General features: G+C 55.7%; 1 protein-coding gene across 1 annotated transcript; it reads right to left on the bottom strand.

Annotated features, from left to right (window-relative positions):
- Positions 1-515: 515 nt before the first annotated feature.
- Positions 516-20,726, bottom strand: DMTN (dematin actin binding protein). Its single transcript, XM_087437271.1, is given in 16 exon segments — positions 516-1,708; positions 1,871-1,951; positions 2,206-2,371; positions 2,373-2,463; positions 2,649-2,697; positions 2,867-2,931; positions 6,241-6,346; positions 6,979-7,103; positions 7,647-7,799; positions 8,060-8,116; positions 8,507-8,606; positions 8,985-9,029; positions 9,910-10,065; positions 10,467-10,541; positions 10,862-11,066; positions 19,692-20,726. Coding segments are annotated over 15 exon segments (1,401 nt in total). The 5' UTR covers positions 10,880-11,066; positions 19,692-20,726; the 3' UTR covers positions 516-1,594.
- Between the last annotated feature and the right edge of the window lie 1,317 nt (positions 20,727-22,043).

Raw genomic sequence — 22,043 nt, 5'->3', positions numbered from 1 at the left:
GCCTCCACTAGTCGCTGCTGCTGGATTCATCCATCATTTCTCCACTCCTTAGTGCTCCCCGCCTGATCCTCGACAGCCACACCCCGTTGACCTTCTCGTGTGTTTGGCCTCCCCCTTGAACTGTGAGTATCCGAGGCCCTGGAGGTGCAGTCACATCAGCTGATGAGGAGCTTGACTGCCCAGGGGAGCATTCAGGACCTCAGTGGAGGACAGAGCAGCCTCTCCTCCTAGCTGGCTCTCTTTTCAGGCTCTAGAGCATGTGTTTCTGCTCCTCCTCCGTGCCACCACCACAGAGCCCCTGAAGGAGAGGAGGCAGGCAGGATCCTACTAGACTAGCCCTTGCTTCCGTGGCCCAGGGTTGGGGGAAGGGGGAAGTTTGTAAGCCATCCCTCCACATCCTCCAACCCTATGTGCCCCCTATTTGAACGCTCACTCCCGTGACTTCCCTCATCCTGGCATCACCTGTTCCTCTCACCGGGATCTGGTGGCTCATAAAGAACAAATAGATTTGGGGACTCAATGCAACCTTTTAATTCCAAGCAGAGTCCCCCTCCCCCAGCATTATCACACACATATAGTGGAAAGGGATGCCAGGGTCTGGGCAGGAACAAAACCCAGACCCAGACAAAAATATATATATAATTATATACACATATGTCTTTGTAGAGAAGAAAAGCGGGGACGGTGATTAAGGTGGGGCAGAGTCAGGTGGGGGAAGCAGCTGGGGGGCCCCAATAAACTACATTCTTCAGAGAGCGTGGTGGGGGTGCATGGGTATGGTGGGACCTGGTAGCCAGGACACAGCCTGACCTCTTGATCCCATCCCCGGGAGCCTGGAGGCCTGGGTTCTGCCCGGGCCCTGAGTGCTAGAAGGTGGGAGCCTAGCTGACGGCCTGGAGGCTGATGGTGGGCTGGGTTTGTGCAGGCGACATCTCCACTCCAAGCCAAGGGTTCTGGGGAAGCCGCAGGGCTGAGCAAGAGGCTTCGAAGCTTGGGGGTCACAAGGAGAGGACAGGGCGAGTTGGAGGGCAGGCTGGCCTCCCTGGTGGAGGCTGACCTCAAGCCTGCTCTGCTAGAGTCAGAGAAGCAGGAGGCCCAGGCGCGGGGAAGCTGTCCCAGGTGAGGCGAGGAGGAGTGCTGGGGCACACAGGGTCCTGGGGCTCTCCTCCAGGCCTGCATGCCTGCTTCCCACTCACCTCCTCCCATCCACCCACTGGTCAAGATAGCCGACAGCCTGACCACTAAGTGCCAGGTTTCTTTCTCCTCACTCTCTTTTGGGGACCTTCCTGGGGGCGGGGGCAGGGGTAGGCTGCAAACAGTAACTCTGTGTGTGCTGGAGTCCAGACTGGGTTTGCCCTGTGCAGTGAGGACTGGGGATGGGAGGAGGAGGCCCCGCTCATTATGGGGAAGAAAGCTGTGTCCCACATGCGGCACTGCAGAGGGCTTGGCTCCCCCTAGACCTGGGGAATGGAGCCAACCCTGCCTCTGCCCCACTCCCTGCTCCCTCAAGAGACGATGCTTTGGGGTCTGGGACCCCAGCCTCAGAGCCCGGAAGCAGCAGAGGTGAGGGGCAGTCACAGAGAGGGTGGGGCGATCAGAAGAGAGAGGCCTTTTTCTTGAGTTCGTTCCGCTTCCACAGAGCCAGTTTGCTGAATTCTTCTGGAGACATGGAAAATACCCTCGAGAAGTCCTCTGCTGACAGATGCCTCTGTGAGGGGGACACGCAGAGGCAGCTTAGGGAAAGGAGGCAGGGTGGGCTGGGCCGAGTGACAAAGTGGGCACTCAGACAGAGGCCCCAGGTCTTGCCCACCAGGCAGGGGAGGCTGCCTATCGCAGCCCCTACACCCACCAGCACATTTCCCCTGCGTACCTCAAGCCTCATCCGATCCACACCTGGAGGCAACTTGCTTCGCCCCTTATTGGTCACCACCAGCATTTCATAGGGATAGATCTGGGGGGCAGGGGAGGGGAGGGGTTAGGCTCAGAGAGTTTCCTGTCAACATAGCCTCCTCAGTGCCCTAGGTCCCCTTATCAGCCTGCAGGGGCCCCAGGGGACTCATGCCATTTTGCCGTCCATCTCCCCCAACTTCCCTGCTGCCCCCCATCTTCTCCAGGAGGACCCCTTAGCGCATTCACTTCCCTGGCTTCTCCCCCAGCTGGCCCACCTCCTGCCCACCGCCCCCTGGCTCTGCCCCTGCCCCTCACCTTCTGCTCCAGCACACAGGGCAGGGAGTTCCCCCGGTCCATCCTCCCCCTCTGGCCCTCTCCGTTCTGGGGAGACCAAAGCCGCAGTGAGCCAGCGTGGGGCAGGGAGACCTCCCCAGCCTTACCCTGGGCTTCTCATGTCCTCACCAGGCAACTCCATGGCCCATAGCCCCTCCCCCAATACTGCCAGTTGCCCGGCTATGGCCATGGCCTCTTGTGCTCCGTGTGTTCCCCTCCAGAAGGCACTCACCTGCAGGCCTGCGGGAGAGAAAAGTCACTGTTCAGAGGCAGCTCTGAGGTCAGCAGGTCTCCACACCTGCCAGCTCAGCCTCCCCGACCTCCAGCCACAGGGGCCTGCCCACATCACAGACATGGGCTGCCCGGGGGGCCTGTTTAAGCCCCTTTCCCGGCTCGCCTGGCATCAGGAAAGCCCTGCCTCTCACCTGGGCTTCCAGTCTCACTCCCAGACGGGCTGAAGTCTGTGGACTGTAGCTAGAAAGGACACGAAGGAATCAGAAGGAAGCTGGAGTACTCCGCATTGTTCCCCTTCACTTTAAGGGTCTCCCCGCTCCCCCAGGATGCCCAAGTGGCTCAGTTCCTCAGAGACCCCCACGTGCACACTCTTCCCGCGCAGTCTGTGATCCCTGGTCTGGGACCTTACCCGGCTCAGGGTGGTCCTGCCGTAGGCGGGGAGAGAAGAAGACTTAGACGTGCCTGCGTGCAGGGCTGGAAAAGAGCAAGGGGCCCAGCTCAGTCCCTTGGGCATGACCTCATCTCTGAGAGGGCTCCCTCCCTGGCTTCCCTTGCCAGGGGCAGGCAGTGAAGGGTGGGCTTGGGGGAACCTGGTGGGCCTCTGTTGGCTTCCAGCTCCTGCCCATTACCTTCAGCAAGTGATATCGTGCTGGCAGCTCTGAACCGTCTCTGATGCCTTTCCTCTCCCTCTAACCAAAGTGCACGGAATACACATTCGGGCCAAATACCCGAGTGTTAAAACTGACATCAGCCAGTGATGGATGATGAGGCTCACCATCATAAAATGAACCTCTGGGATACAAAATAAATCTAAAACTTAGTCAAAATAAGCAAATCATTACAACTTTATTATTAGCAAAGTTAGTAATCAAATTTCAAACGTTTGCTGTTATACTGCAGAAACCACAATCTTCTCAGCACTGTCAGCTGCTAGATTGCACCAGCAGTCAGTACACTTTACATCTGCTCCTTCAGGTCTCACTGTCAACTTGCACATTTCATAATATCACTCAGCTTTCAAGTACTGCAGATTATAACTCAAGAAACTTGGTTTGCAGTAACAGGTTTTCCTAGAAAGAACTTTGTACCTAAAATTCTTTGTTTAGGCAGACCTCAAAATTCCTTCATCTCCAAATACTAGAAATCGTTGACATTCGATAGCAATTGTTCTGATAAACATTTTTGTTTAAAGAGTTAGCCTGGATAGACTCAAAACTATAAGGAACCATCTTCTTAAAACATTCTTATAAAATCTGTTGTTTGGAAGTTTGGTGAGAACAAAATGTGTTTTGGGGACCTCTTTTTTTTTTTCTTAATACTTTTTTTTTTTTTTAATTTTATTATTTATTTATTTTTTTTCCCCCAAAGCCCCAGTAGATAGTTGTATGTCATAGATGCACATCCTTCTAGTTGCTGTATGTGGGACGCGGCCTCAGCATGGCCGGAGAAGCGGTACATCGTGCGCGCCTGGGATCCAAACCCGGGCCGCCAGCATCGGAGCGCATGCACTTAACCGCTAAGCCACAGGGCCGGCCCTGAATACTTCTTATTTTTGTATAGAAAATTTTCTGCTTTCACAATCTTCATTCATTATTGGGGCATTTCACTTTCCTTATAAGTATACATTTCTACTTCAAGTGACTGAGAGAATTTCAACCTACAAAGCACATAAGAAGATTACTTCTAGAATGCTTATTTATGTTTGGAAGTGACCACTTTGATGTTACCATTAAGTCAGAATGACATGCTTGTCCATAATTCTGAAATTGCTGTGGTTAATTAGGTACTGTTATGACAGTAATGTATGCAATCATGTGATCATTGATCACTTACAAGGTCAGGGTCACTTACAGGTCATCAAAAATGATGGCAGGGTAGACATTTGGCTATTCAACTTTGAAAGGCCAAAATGAAAGTTAAAGAGCTAATTTTGACCAAATTCTGGTGGAACATGAAGACTGAATCCAACCTTGGCAGCATCTCTCTATCTGCGTCATTCTTCAGGCCTTAACTATTGACTCCACGTTCTCTACAAAGACCCACCGTAACTCTTCCCACCCAGACTGAAATACCATCCTGGGAGCTCTGGGGATGCCGTGGATGTCCTAGCTACATATGAACCTTATAGTTCCTTGAATCTCCCACCCCAATGGACTTCACCTCCACTCTACATCGGGCAACCCCTTCAAATGGCCACCCCCCGGGTCTTGTTGTCCACAACTGCTTCACCTGGACATTTGAAGCCTGGGTACCCCACTTTGTGGCCACAGCACCCTTCTTTGTTGGAGCTTCCCCTCAGCCTCATTCCTAGCATATCTGTTCATCACTCTCATGGGCACCTCCAGTGTCTTGACTCCAACCCTTGGAGAAAGAGGCCTTCCAAGGCCAGCCTCCCACATCCTGAGGCTGGGTCTCCTTCGCGACCTCCTCCCAACCAACGCTCCGACTGGATCTTAATGTGAGTGCTCTTCCCTTCTTTCGCAATCACATTTCTTCTCACAGTCTTACTACTTCCTATAAGCTGAGAACTCCACCTGAGCCCTGACTCGCCCCTCAAGCTTCCAACTCAGTCAAACTCGGCTCCCGCCTATGTGCACCTCAAAGCCAACGTGTCCCAAACCAGTCTCTTCATCTTTCCCCCAAAACCTGCCTCTTTTGTCATCTTAGTGTCAGGTTTGCATCACCCCGTACCCAAGACAAAAACCCCAACTTGTCTCTTCCTCATTTCCCACATCCAATCAGACACTGAGTCCAGGTGATCCCACCTCCTATATATTTGTCAAGCCCATTCCCTCTTCTCTGGACCTATGGATACTTTTAGCCCTTACACAGACATCTGGTAAGTGTGGTGGACTGCCTCCAAAGATGGCCCGCAACATTATTGCCCAGGCCGTGTGCTTTTGTGCAGTTCCTGTCATCAGGAAATGGAACCTCCTTCCCCTCCCTTAAGTCTAGGCTGCCCGGTGAGCTGCCCTGCAAGATAGAATGCAGCAGAAGTGACGCTGTGTGGCTTCTGAGGCCAGGCTTTTAGAGGCCTCGTAACTTCCAGTTTTGGGTTCTCAGCTCTCTCCTCTCCGGCAGCCACACTCTAGGGAAGTCCAGGCCGGACTCCAGTGATTACAGACATAGTACCCAAAGCTCTGGCCGCCCCGTCTCTCTGACTCATTCCTGCTACCCCACGGCACACTCTGAGATCTGTGACTCCACGATCCTGGAGGCCCTTGAAGCCAGCTAGGCCGTGTCCTGTTCCTTATCTTCGCTCCCACACTGTCCCCAGTATCTGTGATGCCCTTCTCCCCCTCTCACTTTGCCTCATTCTTCAAGACTCAGTTTAGCACCTCCCACCCTCCAACCCCAGGCCTGTCACCGTCCTCTCAAAGCACGCGCTGTGTGCCTCCCCTGCCACAACACGGCTACCCTGCACTGAAACCCGCTTCTGTTCAATTCTCCCACTGACTGGAAGCCACTGGAGGACAGGACTCTATTTTTTCACTCTTTATAATTCCCAGTGCTTAGCACACAGATACTCCAAAAATGTTTGTTAAATTAAATGAAATTTACTAATTCTGCTTTAGCTAATACCATCTTTTATCATCTAGTCTTGTTCTGTGACTGGTATTCTTGCCGCAAGGAGAGTGTGAGTTCTGGAGCCAGTGACCGAATCTTCTGTGTCTCTTATACCGACAGTAGCACAGTGACACGTGACAGACAAACTCAACATGCTATTCGGTTCTGGCCTCAGTGTCTGGCCAGGCGCTTCCGAGCCCCCTCCATGGTACTCACAGGTCTGAAAGGGTGTCCGGTCAGGCAGAGAGCGGGTTTTCCTCCTGATAGGCAATGACTTTTCCATTTCTTCTTTCAAGATCATCTTTCCCAAGTTGGAAGTAACCTGGGGAGGGAGAAAGGAAGATGGATCTAAGACTTCAATACTTTTTTCTCATCTCCAAAAAGTTCAAAGTTGGGTATACTGCAGGCAGGACTAGGGACAATTTCCTGAGTGGCTGGGTTGCGCCCTGGAGCCCGGGGAGCCTGTCATTCTGGTCTGACGCACTGCCACATTGGGCTTGGCCTCCCTCAAGAAGGAGTCAGAGCTGCTCAGTGCAACTCTGCACGAGTGGCCTCCCCAACCCAGATCCCGATGCCCAGAGCACAAGCCCATGTCACTGCCAGTGGCCTTTCCATGACACCCAATGCCCTCTCTCCTCCCCTGCAGACCAGCAGCCTGCTCTCTCCTTCCTCCTTTTCCCAGGAACTACTCAGCCTACTGATGCCTGGCACTGATGGGGCAACCCTTTTCTGTGCTTTTGACCCTAATATTAACTAGTGTTCCCCACAAAACAGCATGAAGTTCTGGTGTCCCTTCAAAAGCAGTAACTCAAAATCCGGGAAAGAAGAGGAATTCCTCATATGTTCTGACAAGGATGCTCTTCAGGCATGAACGCATTTAGAATAGAATAGCTACAGAACCAGAACTTTTATCCCCAAGAAGACACGGTGGCGGGGGGAGCAGTGAGATGCTACCTTACTGAGTTCCTCTCTCTGACGCTCCCTGAGAGCCTTCATCTCCTCCCCGGAGTCGTCATCTTCCTCCTCCTCCTCTTCCTCCGCCCCTCTCCGTGATGCCTTCCGCTTCCTCCATTCTGTCTCTGGGAAACGGGCAAAAGGATGCACGTCAGTCAATCAAGCATCACTCAATAAGTGTTTACCAGGTGCTGGCTTTGTGCAGGGCACTGGGCTGCACCTTAAGGAGAACACTGCAAATTATTTTTAAAAAATAAAACTAAATAAAATTTTTATTAACATTTTCTAGCCTTGCAGTGAAGCTGGGTAGGCAACACATTCATACAACTTAAATTCATTGGGGACCGAGACTCATTTCTTTTCCTCTTTTCCAGAGCTCCTACCACAGAGGCTGGGAAGCAGAAGTTTGATAAATGCCTGCTAAGTGGGCAAATAAATGAACAGAAAGTGAACGAATGACTAACAAATAGGGCCACTTATACCAAGAGCCATAGGGGTGCAGGGAATGGGTGAGCAATGAGCCTGGAGGGTCCATAGAGGCGGAAAAAAGCGTGAGAGGACCTGTAGGACACAGGGTAGGGTGGGGGTGAGGGGGCTCATGGCACTTCAACAGGAGCTATGAAGCGGCGTCCCGAGCCTCCCTTTCCCTCTCCAACAGTTTCTCCTACCCACAACGGCCAGCGATGGGGGGCATGGCCAGTAGTCAGTTTCGATCTTGGCCGGCTGGTTGGGGTCGGGGGGCTGGGCCGCAGGGAACTTGGATGACTCGATGATGTGGTCCTCATAGGGGTGCTTGCTCTGAGGGCTGCCTCCCATGGACTCTGCAGGGGAGATCAGGGTCAGCCCATGCACACCCTGCCCCGGAGGCCACCTCGGCCCACCTCCAGCCCCAACTCCCTGACCTCCGCCCCAACACGCCTGTGAGACCGTAGATGTAAAAACAACGCGCAACGAGGAGCTCTGGGCCAAGGTTATGTGCCGTTACGACAGCTATTCTATTGCCTCCCAGCCCTCAGCACCTCGGCACAGCCTCCCAGCATGTGGCAGGAAGGGGGCTCAGGTCAGGCAGGGGAACTCTCACCTCTCTGCTTATAGATGGGTGGCTTCTTGTAGATGTTGGAATCTGGGCGGCTGGTCTCTGTGGAGAGGGAGCAAGAGTGGATGAGGAAGAGGAATATGTTGACAGTGGGGGAGGCCAAGTCAGCGAAGAGAATGGAGACAAATGGAAGGGGAGAAGGTAGGAAATTCATGGGCTCCTGCCAAGAGCCAAGATAGAACCAGAGTTCCTGGAACTGTCCCTCAGGGGGTTGGGACATTTTGCACTTTTCTGGTTGGGTGGGAGGGACAATGCGACTGGGCCCACCATCTCCGGGAGCTCTGCCTGGGCTCCTAGCATCAGGGCGTCCGGCCAGGTCTGTGGTGAGCATATACCCCAGGGAGTGGGGGACTGAGAGTAAGGGGCTTGGGTTCCTGAAGGAAAAAAGAGGTCCTAGAGAAAGGATGCAACCATGCTGACAGTAAAACCTACCAGGGTGGTGGAAATGGGGCAGGCTGGTCCGGGGGGTCCCAGTGCTTCTTGGGGCTGAAACCTGAGAGATGGCTCCAGGGGACCGGCTCTCTGCCCACACCTGCAGAGCAGAAGTGTGGTTCGCTGCAGCTCCCAGATCCCCCACCCTACCCCCTCCAACCCATGTAGACGCTGCTTCACCTCACGCCACCACCTCTGTCCTCCCACCCTAGCAGCCCACAAGCCCCCAACCCCAGGGCAGAGGAAGGGTGTCCAAGGACTGGACCCGCTAATGGTACCTGACCCAGGAAGAAAGGGTTAAATGAGGTCCTGGGTCAGACAGACAGACGGACACAGACCTGGCCAGTGACAAGACAAGGTCCTCTGATTCCATCATCCCTTGGGCTCTGCAGAGCCCAGTCTGCCCATGTGTTGGGGAGGGGGAGTTGGGCCCCACCAGAGCAGGGCTGGGCAAGCACCAGGGGTGGGGCAGGCTCACCTCTGGGGATGGTGGGGGGGACGTGGATTTGGGTGACAGCGAGCGCTGCGAATGGAGAGGAGGCTGGTCAGCCACAAGGGTAGGATTAAACACTTGTTCCTAGAACCCCAGACAGGCCACTTCATCCCCCACCCAACTCGGCACCCTTGCCTGGTCAATTTCCAGGCCACCTCTTTTCTCTCAATCCTGGCCAGTTCCCAGGGCTGGCCCTCCTTCTTCTCCCTCCTAGTATTCTCCTGGGCAGGGTCCTAAGTCTTTCCCTAGGAAGTGGGCAGAAGCCTGGAACTTGGAGCAGTGTGTTCTGAGGGCCAACTGAAGATGGCTATGGCCCTGTCCTCGGGACCTAGCAACGAGTGGAGGGACAAGACTCATAAGCATCCAGGATGGAGTCCTCGCCAAGTATTTACGTCTCCCCACAGACTGGCCCATCTCACTGCTCAGCCATGACACTACCCCCTTCTTGAACACAGTTAACAAGGACAATGCTGTGTGTTGTCTCGCGCGCTTGACTACCTGGTGAGGCATCACCCGTATTTTACAGGAGGGGGAATTGAGACCACACCAGCACACAGCTCACTCAGCTAGGACTTCCAGCCTCTGAGTTCAGTGCTCCTGAGTGCTTTCCACAAATTTGCTCTCTTTCTGCCCACGCCCACCCTGTTCCTCCATGACCCCCCCGCCCAGTGCTGCTGTCATTCAAACATGGCCTCACCTGCTCTCTACAGGGAGCCACCCTCCACCTCCAGCCCACCTCTCCCTGCTTTCCACAAACACTGACTGGTTGATCCCCGTGCACAGCTCCCTTTCTTGTTCTGGAGTCTGGCCTCCAGGAAAGAAAGCGTGAAAGGGGTTCTGTCTCCCACCCACTGTGGCTGGAGGAGCTCTTCCCTCAAGTCCTGTCCAAGAGGAACCTCCCACCCCTCACCTCCCGGCTTCTGGGCAGCTCCACATGCTCCAGGAGAGAATAGGTAAAGTGGGGCTCATAGATCATCAGGTCAGGCCGCTCGATGTCCAGGATGGCCTTGTCCTTGGGGATGGCGGCCAGGTCCTTGTAGCCCAGCACCTGATGGTCCATCTTGGCCTGGAGGGAAATGTGAGAATGGAACGGAGGTGCGGAGAGCCTCACCTGGAATACTGACTGGCCTTAAATGCCAGACTCATAGTTTATTAGGAAGAAAATGGGCAGCCATTTTACATATCAGCTCTTATAAGTTAATAATTTTGTTATTTTAACTTTAAGGGTTTTGGTAGTCGCCTTAAAAAATGATAGTCCCTTGCCTAGGATTCTGGGTACAGTGAGATAGGACCAGACGAGTAGAAGGGCGGTGTGGGGAACCTTCTCTGGATTTGGGGTTCTCTCTGCCTGCCGGCCCTGGCGGGACCATCATCAGGGAGGCTCTGAGTGAAGCTGCCCAGCAGCGAGCTGTCCCCCGCCCCTCCCTCCTCCCAGCCTGAGGTTGCTGGTGGCGGAGAGGTACTCACCACGATGCTGGAGGGAGAGCCAGGACCACTGGAGCCTCGGGAGGAGCTGACGCTCCCAGGGGAGGTAAGTGGTTGCTGGGGAGAGTGAGAAGGGCGGGTGGGAACGTGTGTGCGTGCGAGGGCCAAGGGCCGGGCGCCAAGGGCCAAGGGCCGGGCGCCGGCAGTGCTCCTCTGAAGGCGGAGGACCGGGGCAGGAGGGAGGGAGGGTGGGGCTGGGGCGGGGGTGGTAGGGGGGTGGGGGGGCTTCCTTAGGCGTCTGGGGCCCCGGGGTGCGGCGCTGCGGGCAACCACCAGGTGGCACCATCGACTCCCGGCCTGACCCTCCGCTGGGTAGCCTGGCCCCCACCCCATGCCCCAGACACCCCACTGCCCGGGCGAGGGTGCAGCCCGCGCACCTTCTGCAGCCGTTCCATGCAGCAGGGAGCTGGCTGGTCCGATCACTCGCCGAGCCCTGTGCGCAAGGGGGTACGACAGGCGTCAGGCGCTGCCCGGCTCCTGGGCGCTGCGCGCGCGGGGCCACGAGAGCAGAAACGGCGTTCCACTGGGCTGTGGCGCCCTCATCCCTCGGGGACTCTCCAGGCTGCTGGCTGGGTGCAGGGCCTGGAAGGGGAGGGAGGACGTGCCAGCGAGGGCTGGGCCCCCGGATCTCAGAGGGCGGGGGCAGCCCCCTCTCGCTCCGCTCGGGCTCCCGAGAGCAGGGCGGAAGGGCGCCGGGGCCCTCCTGGGCTCTGCTTTCCATTCGCTCAGACCGTGGAAAGCCAGCGCGCGTGTGGACCGCGAGGCGGGAAAGTGGAAGGGCTGCACTTGTTTTTGAGCCATTGTTCTCTGGCTGGAAAGGAAATGACGGCAGGGGTCAGGCGTTCCCGCGCCGCCTCTACATCCCTGCCTTGTCACACCTGCCTTGCCCTGGGGCTGCAGTCCGGTTTCAGGCCCAGGTTCTCACTCCCCTCCGCCTCTGCCAAGCCTTTCTCCCTGGCTGTGTGCCGGCCCCTCCTCCCACTCCCCATCAGTCTACCCCTGCTGTGCCACCTCTCCCTCACAGTACAGGAAGGTTTAACACAGGGGGACTTAGAACAGCTATGAGGAGGACACACCGGGAAGAGAGGATGGGAACAAAGTCAGCTCCGCGTGAAGTGATCCGGTCATTGGCTAGGAGCTGTCCCTCTGCCCTCGGTTCCACCTGAGGTGAAGAGGGAGGGGAGGCTGGAGGGAGCTCGCATCCCCCATTTCCCTGTGGCTGTCCCCTGTGCAGCAGTGAGTCTCACTCCAGGCATCTGGGAAAGCACGGTTGTGGCCAAGGCCACAGCTCCCCAGTCTCCTCAAAACCCACATTGAGGTTGCCCTCTGGTGTGCCGCCTCGCCACAAGTCAGCGCCTCCGGCTCAGCAGGAGGGCATCCTGGGCGGCACTGCTCTCTTTCTGTTCCTAGGGAGTTGGGTGCTGCCTGCTGCAGTAGATTATTAGTCCCCTGGGGCCACAGCGCACATCTTCTCCTTTGTCAGTAACTCCTAGCAATCCTCCCATGCTCCCCTCCACACTGCTGCACTGGACACATTCTAACCACTCAAGGAACGTCTGGCTGAGTTTCCAGTGTGATGGTGGCAGAGACTGTCTTTCCATTCCCTGGCAATAAGCCACAGAGTGAAGAGAGCTGATGGCTACACAAGGTACAGGGAACAGGCCGCATAATGCAGCGATTGAGAGCATGGGCTGGACAGGGGTGCCTGCGTGTGAGCACAGACTGCTACTCAGAAGCTCTGTGACCTTGAGCAAATTACTTACCGTCTCTGTGCCTCACGTTGCTCATCTGTAAAATGGAGGATATTAATAGTATGTGTGTCATAGGATTGCTCTGAGTATCAGATAAGTTATATATAGCATGTGAAGTGCTTAAAACATTATAAATTCTATGTAGAATGTTAGCTATTATTATTTCTATCTCCCCAAGGACAGATGAACTTAGATGGTTTTTCTGTAGCCATTCTTTGCGACAGAGGGTCATGAAAGACTGAGTCATTGGTGCTCCCGACCTTATCACCTAGTACTTTGCATCAGGCCATTCTTCTGCTCACTGTCTCTCCACCATTAAAACCACCGGCTTGGGGCCGGCCCGGTGGTGCAAGCGGTTAAGTGCGTGCGCTCCGCTGCGGCGGCCCAGGTTCGCCGGTTCGGATCTTGGGCGCGCAACGACGCACTGCTTGGCAAGCCATGCTGTGGCGGCGTCCCATGTAAAGTGGAGGAAGATGGGCACGGATGTTAGCCCAGGGCCAGTCTTCCTCAGCAAAAAAAGAGGAGGATTGGCAGATGTTAGCACAGGGCTGATCTCCTCACAAAAAACAAAACAAAACAAAACAAACCCACCGGCTTGCTGCCCCAGCCACACTCGCTCTCGCTTCCCTGCCTGTGCACATGCTCTTCCACTCTTCTCTCCCACCCCCTTGTCCCCCAGATGCCTCCCATCCTTCTAGACCCATCCTAAGCCCCTCTGGGAGGCTTCCCCCACCATTCTAGGACTCACTGATAAGTGAGTCTCTGAATTCCAGTGACACTTAAAAAGAGAACTCACCCCTTAATTATATGTTGCCTGACGTGGGAACATGTTTTTCACTAACTAGAATGACTGCTAACTTCTGGAGGGCAAAAACAATAATAATAGCTATCTTTTTTGTTTGCAAAAAGCTGGGAAAGATTCTCTCTGAGCTAACATCTGTTGCCAATCTTCCTCTCCTCTTTTTTTTCTCTCCAAAGCCCCAGTACATAGGTGTATATTCTAGTTGTAGGGCTTTCTAGTTCCTCTTTGTGAGCCGCTGCCACAGCATGGCTACTGAAAGACAAATGGTGTAGTTCTGCACCCAGGAACGAAACCTGGGCCGCCAAAGCGGAGCGCACCAAACTTTAACCACTAGGCCATCAGGGCTGGCTCTAGCTATCATTTTTTGAATGCTCATGCTAGGTACTTTGATAAGCACCTTACACGGATTATTTTGTTTTATCCCTAAAACAATCCTATAAGGTAGACCCATTTTACAGATGAGGAAACTGAGGTCCAGAGAGATTAAAAATTTGTCCAGAGCCGTGGAGCTGAAAATGACTGTGTTTTCACAGTGCCTACCTAGTACTATGTCAGGTGCATCATGGGGATAGACTAGAATCTGGCACATTTCTCAAGGCTTTTTGGAATTCTAGAGCCAAGACAAGACCCTGGCCATCAGAGTCACAGTAGGTATTTGGTGCCCATGGAAAGGCTCCATTTCAGAGTTTCATGCTTCTCTTGCCCTTAGCACTCACTTTGTAATGCTTTTAACTGGGTGTCTGAGGATCAGTAAACTCTAGCACATATTCAAAGAGCTGTTAGCTCCCTCTCACTCCTCTCTGATCTTACTTTGTTAACAGTCCCTGTCAAACTAGCTATACACCTGGCTTTGCCCTAGAGGCAAACACTCATCCACTCATCCATCCATCCATCCACCCACCCATCCATCCTTCCACCTACCCACCCACACACACACACACACACACACATCCACCTGTCCACGCAGTCATGTATTGTTTTATCCCTCCATTCATCAAATACTTCCTGAGCGCCTATTCTGCAATGACCACAGAGCAACACTCTGTGATAAGTCTTATGGAGAACAGAAAGAGGAGTCAAAGGAGCTATGCTGCCCTTCCAGAAACGAGGCATGTATATAGATAACTCCCATGCCAAGCAGAAAATTATGTGTGCCAGATAAGATAGTACAAGGGCTATAAGAGGTTACAGGAGAGAGGGATCACTGCTGCTGGGGTGTCAAGAGGAGAAAACATAAAAGGTTTCTTAGAGGAGGAGGTATTTGAGTTAGGTCTTGAAGGATGCCCAGTTTAAGATCATGCAAAAACTGAAAAAGGGAATCTTGAAAGAGAAAGCAGCATGAGGGAAAGTGGGGACATGGGGCAGCTTGGGGTCTGTCTGGGGAGCAGCAAATATGGCTGAATCATGGAGCTCAGGAAGTTGAGATGTGTTTGGGGCAGGAGGTTGGGGGCCAGATGGTGGAGGCCTTGAATGCAGACCAAGGGATTTAGATGGTATTCTGTGGGCAAAGGGGACCATGGAATGCTTAGAAATTGTTTTTAAGCAAAGAAGTGACAGATCCAAGCAGTGCTTCAGGAAAATGAATCTGGCTATAGCCTGGGAGATGTAGTGGACAGGATGAGGCAGTCCACAGGGGACCAGCAAGAAGTGTGGCAGTTCAGACAGGGACGGTGAGAGTCAAGACTTGGGCACAGCCGGAAAATGGGAAGGGGGCAAATGCAAGAAATTCTAGGGGCAGAATGTGCAAAACAGAACTTGATCTGAGAGCCTGCAGGGGAGCGGCAGGTTGCAAGCCCAAGAGACAGAAGGGGAAGACGAGTTCACTTTTCGCCAGGTTGAGGTTGAGGGGGCGCAGTAGGTGAAAAAGTGAGAATGTCCAGGAGGAAGAGGAGTTGGCGCAGGGGCAGGCTGGAAATAGAGATTTGGGAGCCATTTGAGCTGGAGGTGGTCGTCTGCACGGGAGATCGCCACAGGAGAAAGAAGGTCAAAAACAGCACCCTGGGAAACTTCTAGGGGACTAGAAGAAAGAAATTGCCAGAGATGGCATGAAAGGGAGGAGAACTTGATGGCCCCAGATCCTTGAGGGCTGGGAGTGTATCTAGTGATTCTTTGTATTTTCAGCAAAGGGCTTGATGCACACTTAAGTGTGCAATAAATGTTGAGAGAAAGGGAGGGAGGGAAGGAGGGGCTGAGAAAGAAGGTCATGAAGCCAAGAGTCCATCGCTCAGAGAAGGCAAGAAGAGCCGAAAGGAGCCGCCGTGGGTGTCAAGGCCTGGCGGCCTGGGAGAGCAGTTTTTAGAGGAAGAGTGAGGCCTCCTTGTTAGGGATTACAGGGGCACACAGGCAGGGGAGGAGCACGCCCAGAAGTGTGACGGGAGGGCCTGAGGGGGCCAGGAGGGTAGCTTTGGAGGCGAGATTGGCTGAGGGCATTAAGGAAAGGGGGATTTGAACATGTTTGTAGGCAGTGGGAGAGGGAGGAGTAGAGGGGGAGACTGTGGTTGCTGGAGCCAGGTCCCGGCGGTCCAGGCCCAAGTGGAGGACTGGCTTTGGAAAAAAAGCGTGGGCTTCCCAGAAAGGAAAGGAAAGAGAAAGAAGTTGGGTAACCACTCACAGGCATTTAGAGGGGCCAGTGCCAATTGGGAGGCTTCTGTTTCCCAGGGAAAACAAGAGAGAAGGTCCCAGGCAGATCTTGGGGGCCGGGGCAGGGGGGCCAAGGAGGTTAGGCAGAGGTTGAAGAGAGTAAGGAAAGGTCTGGAAGGTCCCGGTAGGGAGGTGGATGGCTGAGCTGGCCAGGGAGAATGGAGAGCTTCCCTGTGTTCTGGAGCCTCGGGCCGAGCCTGGGGGTGGCCCTGACGCCCTCTCCTTGAACACCAGAGAGGAACACCAGAGAGGAGCGTGGTACAGAGTGGGGAAATGACTGTCTATCAGAGTGGTAACTGCCCAGGCGTGGGGGAGTCCAAGATGAGCCATGTCAGGTGTGCACAGTCAGGCACTGTGGCCCACACCCATACGCGCACAAACACTGTCCCACAGGCACAGCCACTCAGAAACATGATTCAAAATAATGATGTCTCTGCTCCGTCCCCTGGCCCCTTCTTATCCCATGCCCATCCCCTGTGCTGGGTCGTGCCCCTTAGCCTCCAGGTCTTCCCTGAGCCACATTCCTTCAGGGCCCTGCGCACCAGCACCTGGTGTCTTAGAAAGCACGCTGATAAACTGTTAATATCTTACCCTTCCAGGGACGTTGCATTTTAATCTGGGGCTAGTCTTAAGGAGTAAAGGTCTTACTGGTGAAATTTTAAGGCAGCAGGGAAAATGTTTTGGGGTGGAGTGTGTGTGTGTGTGTGTGTGTGTGTGTGTGTGCGCGTGCGTGTGGTGTGTGTATGGGGGGGGTTGGAGAGTGAGTTTTCTTGGCTTTTCTCAAATCTCATTATGCAGGAAACTGCTTACTTCACCCACACGTAGCCCCCTCCCCCAAAGCTAATTTCCTGGCAAGTCACCACCTGCTCTTATCCCACCCCCTCCAGTCCTGCCCCCCCACCCATGCACACCCCTTGTCTAGGCAGGTGCAATCCCTAGCTCCCAGCAACCTCCTGTAGATGAGACCAAAAGGGCAGCCTGCAGCAGGAAGGGAGGGCTGAATGGAAGGAAAGGGAAAGAACCTCAGAGGAAGGCAAGCCCAGCTGGCGGAAGGGCCATCTCAGCTGCCCCGGCTCTGATCAGACACCAGCAGGCTCCTCATCCTTCCATCTCCACCCCGCCCTCTCCCAGCTGTGCGATGTGCCTTATCTGAGCCACCAGCCCAGCCCCACCTGACACTGCCCACCCGCATCTCCACAGCCACTGGAGCCTCTCAGCTCCCGGGCTGGGGGTGATAAGAGCTGCGCACCCATCCCAGTGGGCTCCTTCTCCAGGTAGGGCTAAGCTGACTGTGGCTCCCTGGACATGGAGAAAAGAAGACTCGACTGGCAGAACCAGAGCCTGCGGTCCTCTGGTCCAGCCTCTACTCCTCTTCTAAGCCAACCAGCACTTGCTCTGTGCCAGTCTCTGTGCCAGAGACGTTCATACATCCTCTCAACTCTTCACACAAGCCAGCATCTTCCTCATTTGGAGAGACTGACTTGCCAAAGGCCACCCAAATAGAAGCCAAGCTGGAATTCCTACCCAGGCCTGTCTCAGGTGAAAACCAATGAGTGTTCTTTTCAATAGGTTCCCAAAGATCCCACTTTGACCTGAACTTGGGACTTGGGGTCCCATGAGCTAACCTGACACGGTGGAGCCACCTAGAATCCTGCTGGCTGCCTGGCCTGTGAACAAGGACCAGGCCGGCTAGGGGAATCGGGCTCTGTGCCCCCGGCAGGGTGAAGCCAGGCTGGAGGCCGGTGTGCAGACAAGGAACCAGCTATGAAGTGAGGCCAGCTGCCCAAGTGGGCCGGGCTCAGGGTGGGCAGGGCTGGGCCCTCTCCTCCTCCAGTTTCTTTGGTGTGACTCCCTGCCCTCCCCTCCCCATTCCATTACTCTTTCTGCCTTCTTGCCTTTTCCTTTTCTTTCTTCCTCTTTCCTCCCTCTGGCCTCTGTTTCCCTTTCACCCTCTCCCCCTCCCGGCCCCACCCCCGCAGTTACTTTGGCAACAACTCAATGCCAGAAATAAAGGCAGGATCCAGCTAGGTCACCAGTTCCCAAAACAGCATCCCAGGGTGGAGAGGGGAAGGGCGGGGTGGCGGGGGAGGCCCCAGGCATACTCTGAGGGTGGGGTTTGTGTGTATGTGTTGGGGGGGTGTGTGGGTGGGTGGAGGGGGCACCCATGGTTGCTCAGAAAGGACGAGTGAGAGCAGAGGAGGGCTCCCTGCTCTGGGCCAGTGGCTCATCAGAGCATCCCTTACCTTGGCCAAGCCTGGGGCCTGCGCCTTTTCCAAGGCTGGCAAAGCCGTCCCTCCCTCCTCATCTCTCATTTTCTCCTTCTCCTCCTCCCCCATTTTTTGAGCCCTGCTCTGTTAGGACAAGGGTCGGGTTCCTCTAATGCCAACACTATACAGCGCCCTCTCACACTGGTGAAGCATCAGGCAGGGGCTGGTGGGCCCAGAATCTGGGTGCCAGCCTGAGAACCCACCTACTCAAGGCCCTGTCCCCCCCCTTTGCTCCTGATGACAGCGGGACTGGGCCCAGGCCCCTCCCTCCCCTCCTACCCCACACAAATGTGCGTCTATTCGTCCAGCTTCTCTGAAGAGGCCCCTCTTCTGTGTCCCCTCAGCCCCTCAGGCTTGCTTGGTCCTCAGCACGTTCCTGCTCTGGCCTCTATTTATAGCTGATCCTGTTGGCAGGCTGTGGTGTCACTTGTACAAACTGGATTGATAAGGCTGGGGGAGATGCAAGGGTCTTGCATCCCATATGCAGCCTCCTGAATTCGGGGGCATCCCCTGTTCTTGTCTTTATACACACACACGAGCTCCGAAAGAGGAATTCCTGCAGACCTGCACCCCTAGGTGGACAGCCTGACCCGGGTGTTCAGCACGTGGCCCTGGACAGGCTGGCAGCACTGAGGGAGGACTCACACGCACGAGCACAGGCACCCCACCATGGGCAGACCAGCCCACGCTGGAACTCCGCTGCAGAACTCATGTGTGCTGCTTGCAAGAGCACGCCCCCACTCTCCCAGCGAGGCCCCCGCACAATGACACACGGTGCCATTGACACCTACTCTTACCCACCTACCAATCCTCCCCTAAGCACCTGTTTTCCACGCTCATAGCCCCCACACCACGTGCTGACACCCCTCCACAAGCTGTGCACATGTACGGCAATACGCAGAGCCCTTCGTTTACCCCTCCCCTGGGGCTTCCCGTGTGCCCCATTCCCAAAGCACAGCTGCCTCCCTTCTCCTAGACCTGCCCTGTTCCCCTGACTCTCGCACCCTGGCCGCCACACAGTCCCTGGGAGGGGAACACCAGGTGCATCTGCCCAGGAAAGGACGCTCGGGGCCTGCCAGGCTGAGGGAGGGGCAGAGCTGGCAAGGGAGTGTCTCTGGATCCTTGCGGGCCTCGTGCCTGCTCAGCCCCCAGCCCCTGCCGGCACTTGAGCAGCCGGCACCAGGAGAGTGCTGGGGTCAGGCCCGCAGCCACACCCTGCCGCCCAATCTCATTCTGCATTTGGCCCTCACTCCAGCCCAGCCAGCAAAGGGTTAGAAGGGGGCTCCCCAGGTCCCTCCCCCCAAGAGCACACCCTACACCATCAGCAGTCAGGCCTCCATGTGAACTGCTCCCCCTTCAAGAGTATCTGTGGTGGGAGGGAGACTGGCAACCCCTTACTCCCCCCTCCCCTGGTTATTCAGCACAGAGGGAACAGCTCCCCTGCCTACCCTGAGCACCCCAACCCCATCATCTGGACTTCTGACCAGCACAGCTAGGCAAAGGGGGCACCGGGGTGACAGCAGGGAACACCCCAGCCCCTCTGCCCCAAAGCAGAAGGAGGTTTGATCAGACCAAACCCAGCTACTCCCAGGGTCTGGCCGCCCAGGCCCTTTCTCCCATGGAACAAGGGGCAGTAGCTGACCCTCCCCAGGGCTCCCTGCCACCCCCCAGAGCCTCACTCCCAGGCAGGTGTTATGACCCAAAATGCCCACAGAGCGAAAGAGAGGTGGGAGACCCTGCCACCTACCTCTTCCCAGACAGTGTGGCCCAGATGCTCGGAGGCCCTGGGGCCGGGGCAGGGACAGGAGCAGGCCCAGATCCCAGGATGGCCGCTGTTCCTCAGCCCAGGTAATCCGCTCCTCTTCCAGGAACCCAGCCGTGCTTTCCCGGAGCACAAATAACAGGAAAACAGCCGGCTTGGGGTGGGTGGGGGGTGAGCTGGCAAAGGAGGGGACCTATCCTTCTGGGCTCCCACCCCCTCACCCCCGCCCTGCTTCGCCCCCACCTGCTTCTCCACAAGCCTGGCGCTTGGATCCCCGGAGCCTGGGAGTCAGCGTCTGGTGGGCGGGCGGGTGCTGGCTCCCCCCCTGCACCCACCCCACCTCCAGCTGATAGCGCGTTGCAGGCCTGAGGGTGTGTGTCTGCTGTTCCACCTCTGCTCAGCTCGAGGCAGCTCAATCCATTTCAAACAAGAAGAGCATTAACCCGGCATCATGACGAAGCAGAATCGGAAGCCGACTGGGCCAGCAGCTGGCCTTGTTCCCTTTCCCACACCCCCAACCCTGCCACACTCGCGCTCTCACACACACAGCCTCTCAAGCCTCATAAACAGCCAGAGTTTGAGTTCGAGGGAGGGGGCCCTACTGATAACACCTGGTTTCTCCAAGCACCTGCATCTCCTAGTCATCACCTAACAGCAGTCACAGAGGCGTCTGGGGTCCCTGCCTCTCTGGGGTGCCAAAGGGCATAGATGCCAGAATTGGTCACCCACAGATTAACCTTCTTCCGGGGAGGGGCGAAGGGGAGGATGTGAGAAACCAGGTCCTCAGCGCAGGAGGCTGGGCTGGCGCTTCAGTAACCTGAATCTCCTGGGAACTGCAACAGAGCACAGCGGTGGTGCAGTGACAAGGACCCCATCTCTCACCGGGCAGCTTCATCAAAAGAGAACTGCCTGACAGGTGCTGCTCAGGTCCCAGCACAGAACTGCAGGGTGTGCCTTCCCTGGGTCTGGAGAACCTCCACCACTCCAAGACCCTGTCATTGGCCTTTTAGTTCCGTCTGGGCTCAGAGTAGAGCCCGTTCATTTGTGACCCGGGGGCGGGGAGGGAGCCCAGCCAGTTGACCTTGGCCCTGGCTCCCGCCCCTTCTCCACCTCCCAGCAGACCTGCCTACCTTGGCAGCACTTGCTGTTGCCCCGGTAACCGCTGGCCACAGCCGGTCAGCTGATGGTATCAGCTGTGGTTGGGGAAATCCAGAATCTGGGGCGGGGGTGCTAAGGTATCTAAATGGAAAATCACAGGGGGTGGGTCTTGAGGGGGACAGGTGAGAGTGTGCTCCAGGATCTCTTTCTCAAAGAGAGGAGGACAGAAGGGGACAGGTAGGGATGGGAAGGGAGGAATGTGTCTGGGTTAGTGGAAGACAGAGAAGAATGAATCCTGACGGGTGGGCTCCAGAAAGAAAGGAGAAATGAAGGAGGCAGAGAGCTGAGTGCTGAGGAAGAGTGGAAAGAATTCAGGCTTAGCTGCCATGTGTAGGGTAGGGGAAAGGGCCCTGTGGAAAACGTTGGGGAAGAAACACAGGATCCATTTAACCGTGAAAAAACTGCCAGGAGACGGTACAGGAGTGGGTATACCTTTGATGCAGGGGGTGGGGGTGGGGGTTGCAGCCTTGGAGGAGGGGATCCAGGCCTTCCTGGACAACCAGGCGGCCTCAGCTTTCTGTCCCTTCAGCCCCACCCTTGTTGCCCTGGCCCCATTCAGTCCTGCACTCCTCCCCCCAGCCCTCTAGGAGACCAAGCCACTTTTACCCTCGGCCCTTTAGGAGCCTGATTTTTCCCATTACCTTGGTTCTTCCCCGGCTCTCACTCGCCCCCACTAGAACCCACCCCAGGAGATCTGTCTTCCAGGGCAGGGGTCCCCAGAGGTAGGGCTGGAATGAGCCATTGCCGGGAAGGACAGCAGTGGAGAGGGCCCTGGCATGAGGTGGCTCATGAGGAATGGACCGGAGTCGCTGGGCCTGGAGGAGGGGAGCATTCTCCTCAAGGAAACGAAAATGCTGGATAGAGTCAGGGAGCCAAGGGGAAAGGGCAGGGGGAGGGGAGGGTTCTCGGTACCTTCAAGGGCCTGGGGCGTGGGGCAGGAGCACGGCAGCTTCCTTGGTGACATACACCTCCATCCCTCAGCGCATCTCCTCTCCGCCTCCCGTTGCCAAGACAACCTGCGGGCTCAGGCTCAGCCGCGGTGGTGGCGGCGGCGGCAGCAGCAGGGAGGGGGAGGAGGCAGCTGTGGCTCCTACAGCCTCTTCTTCGGTGATCAGGGAGGGGGCCTCAGGTGGGCCTCAGTGCTGGGGTGGGGGTGGAGCAGCCTCAGAAGCCAGGCCT

This window comes from Ceratotherium simum, chromosome 12 (assembly GCF_057802395.1).
Source record: "Ceratotherium simum simum isolate JZ-2026a chromosome 12, ASM5780239v1, whole genome shotgun sequence".
Taxonomy (NCBI): domain Eukaryota; kingdom Metazoa; phylum Chordata; class Mammalia; order Perissodactyla; family Rhinocerotidae; genus Ceratotherium; species Ceratotherium simum.
Note: the sequence above shows the minus strand (reverse complement) of the source record. Positions and strands in the feature narration are given on the sequence as shown.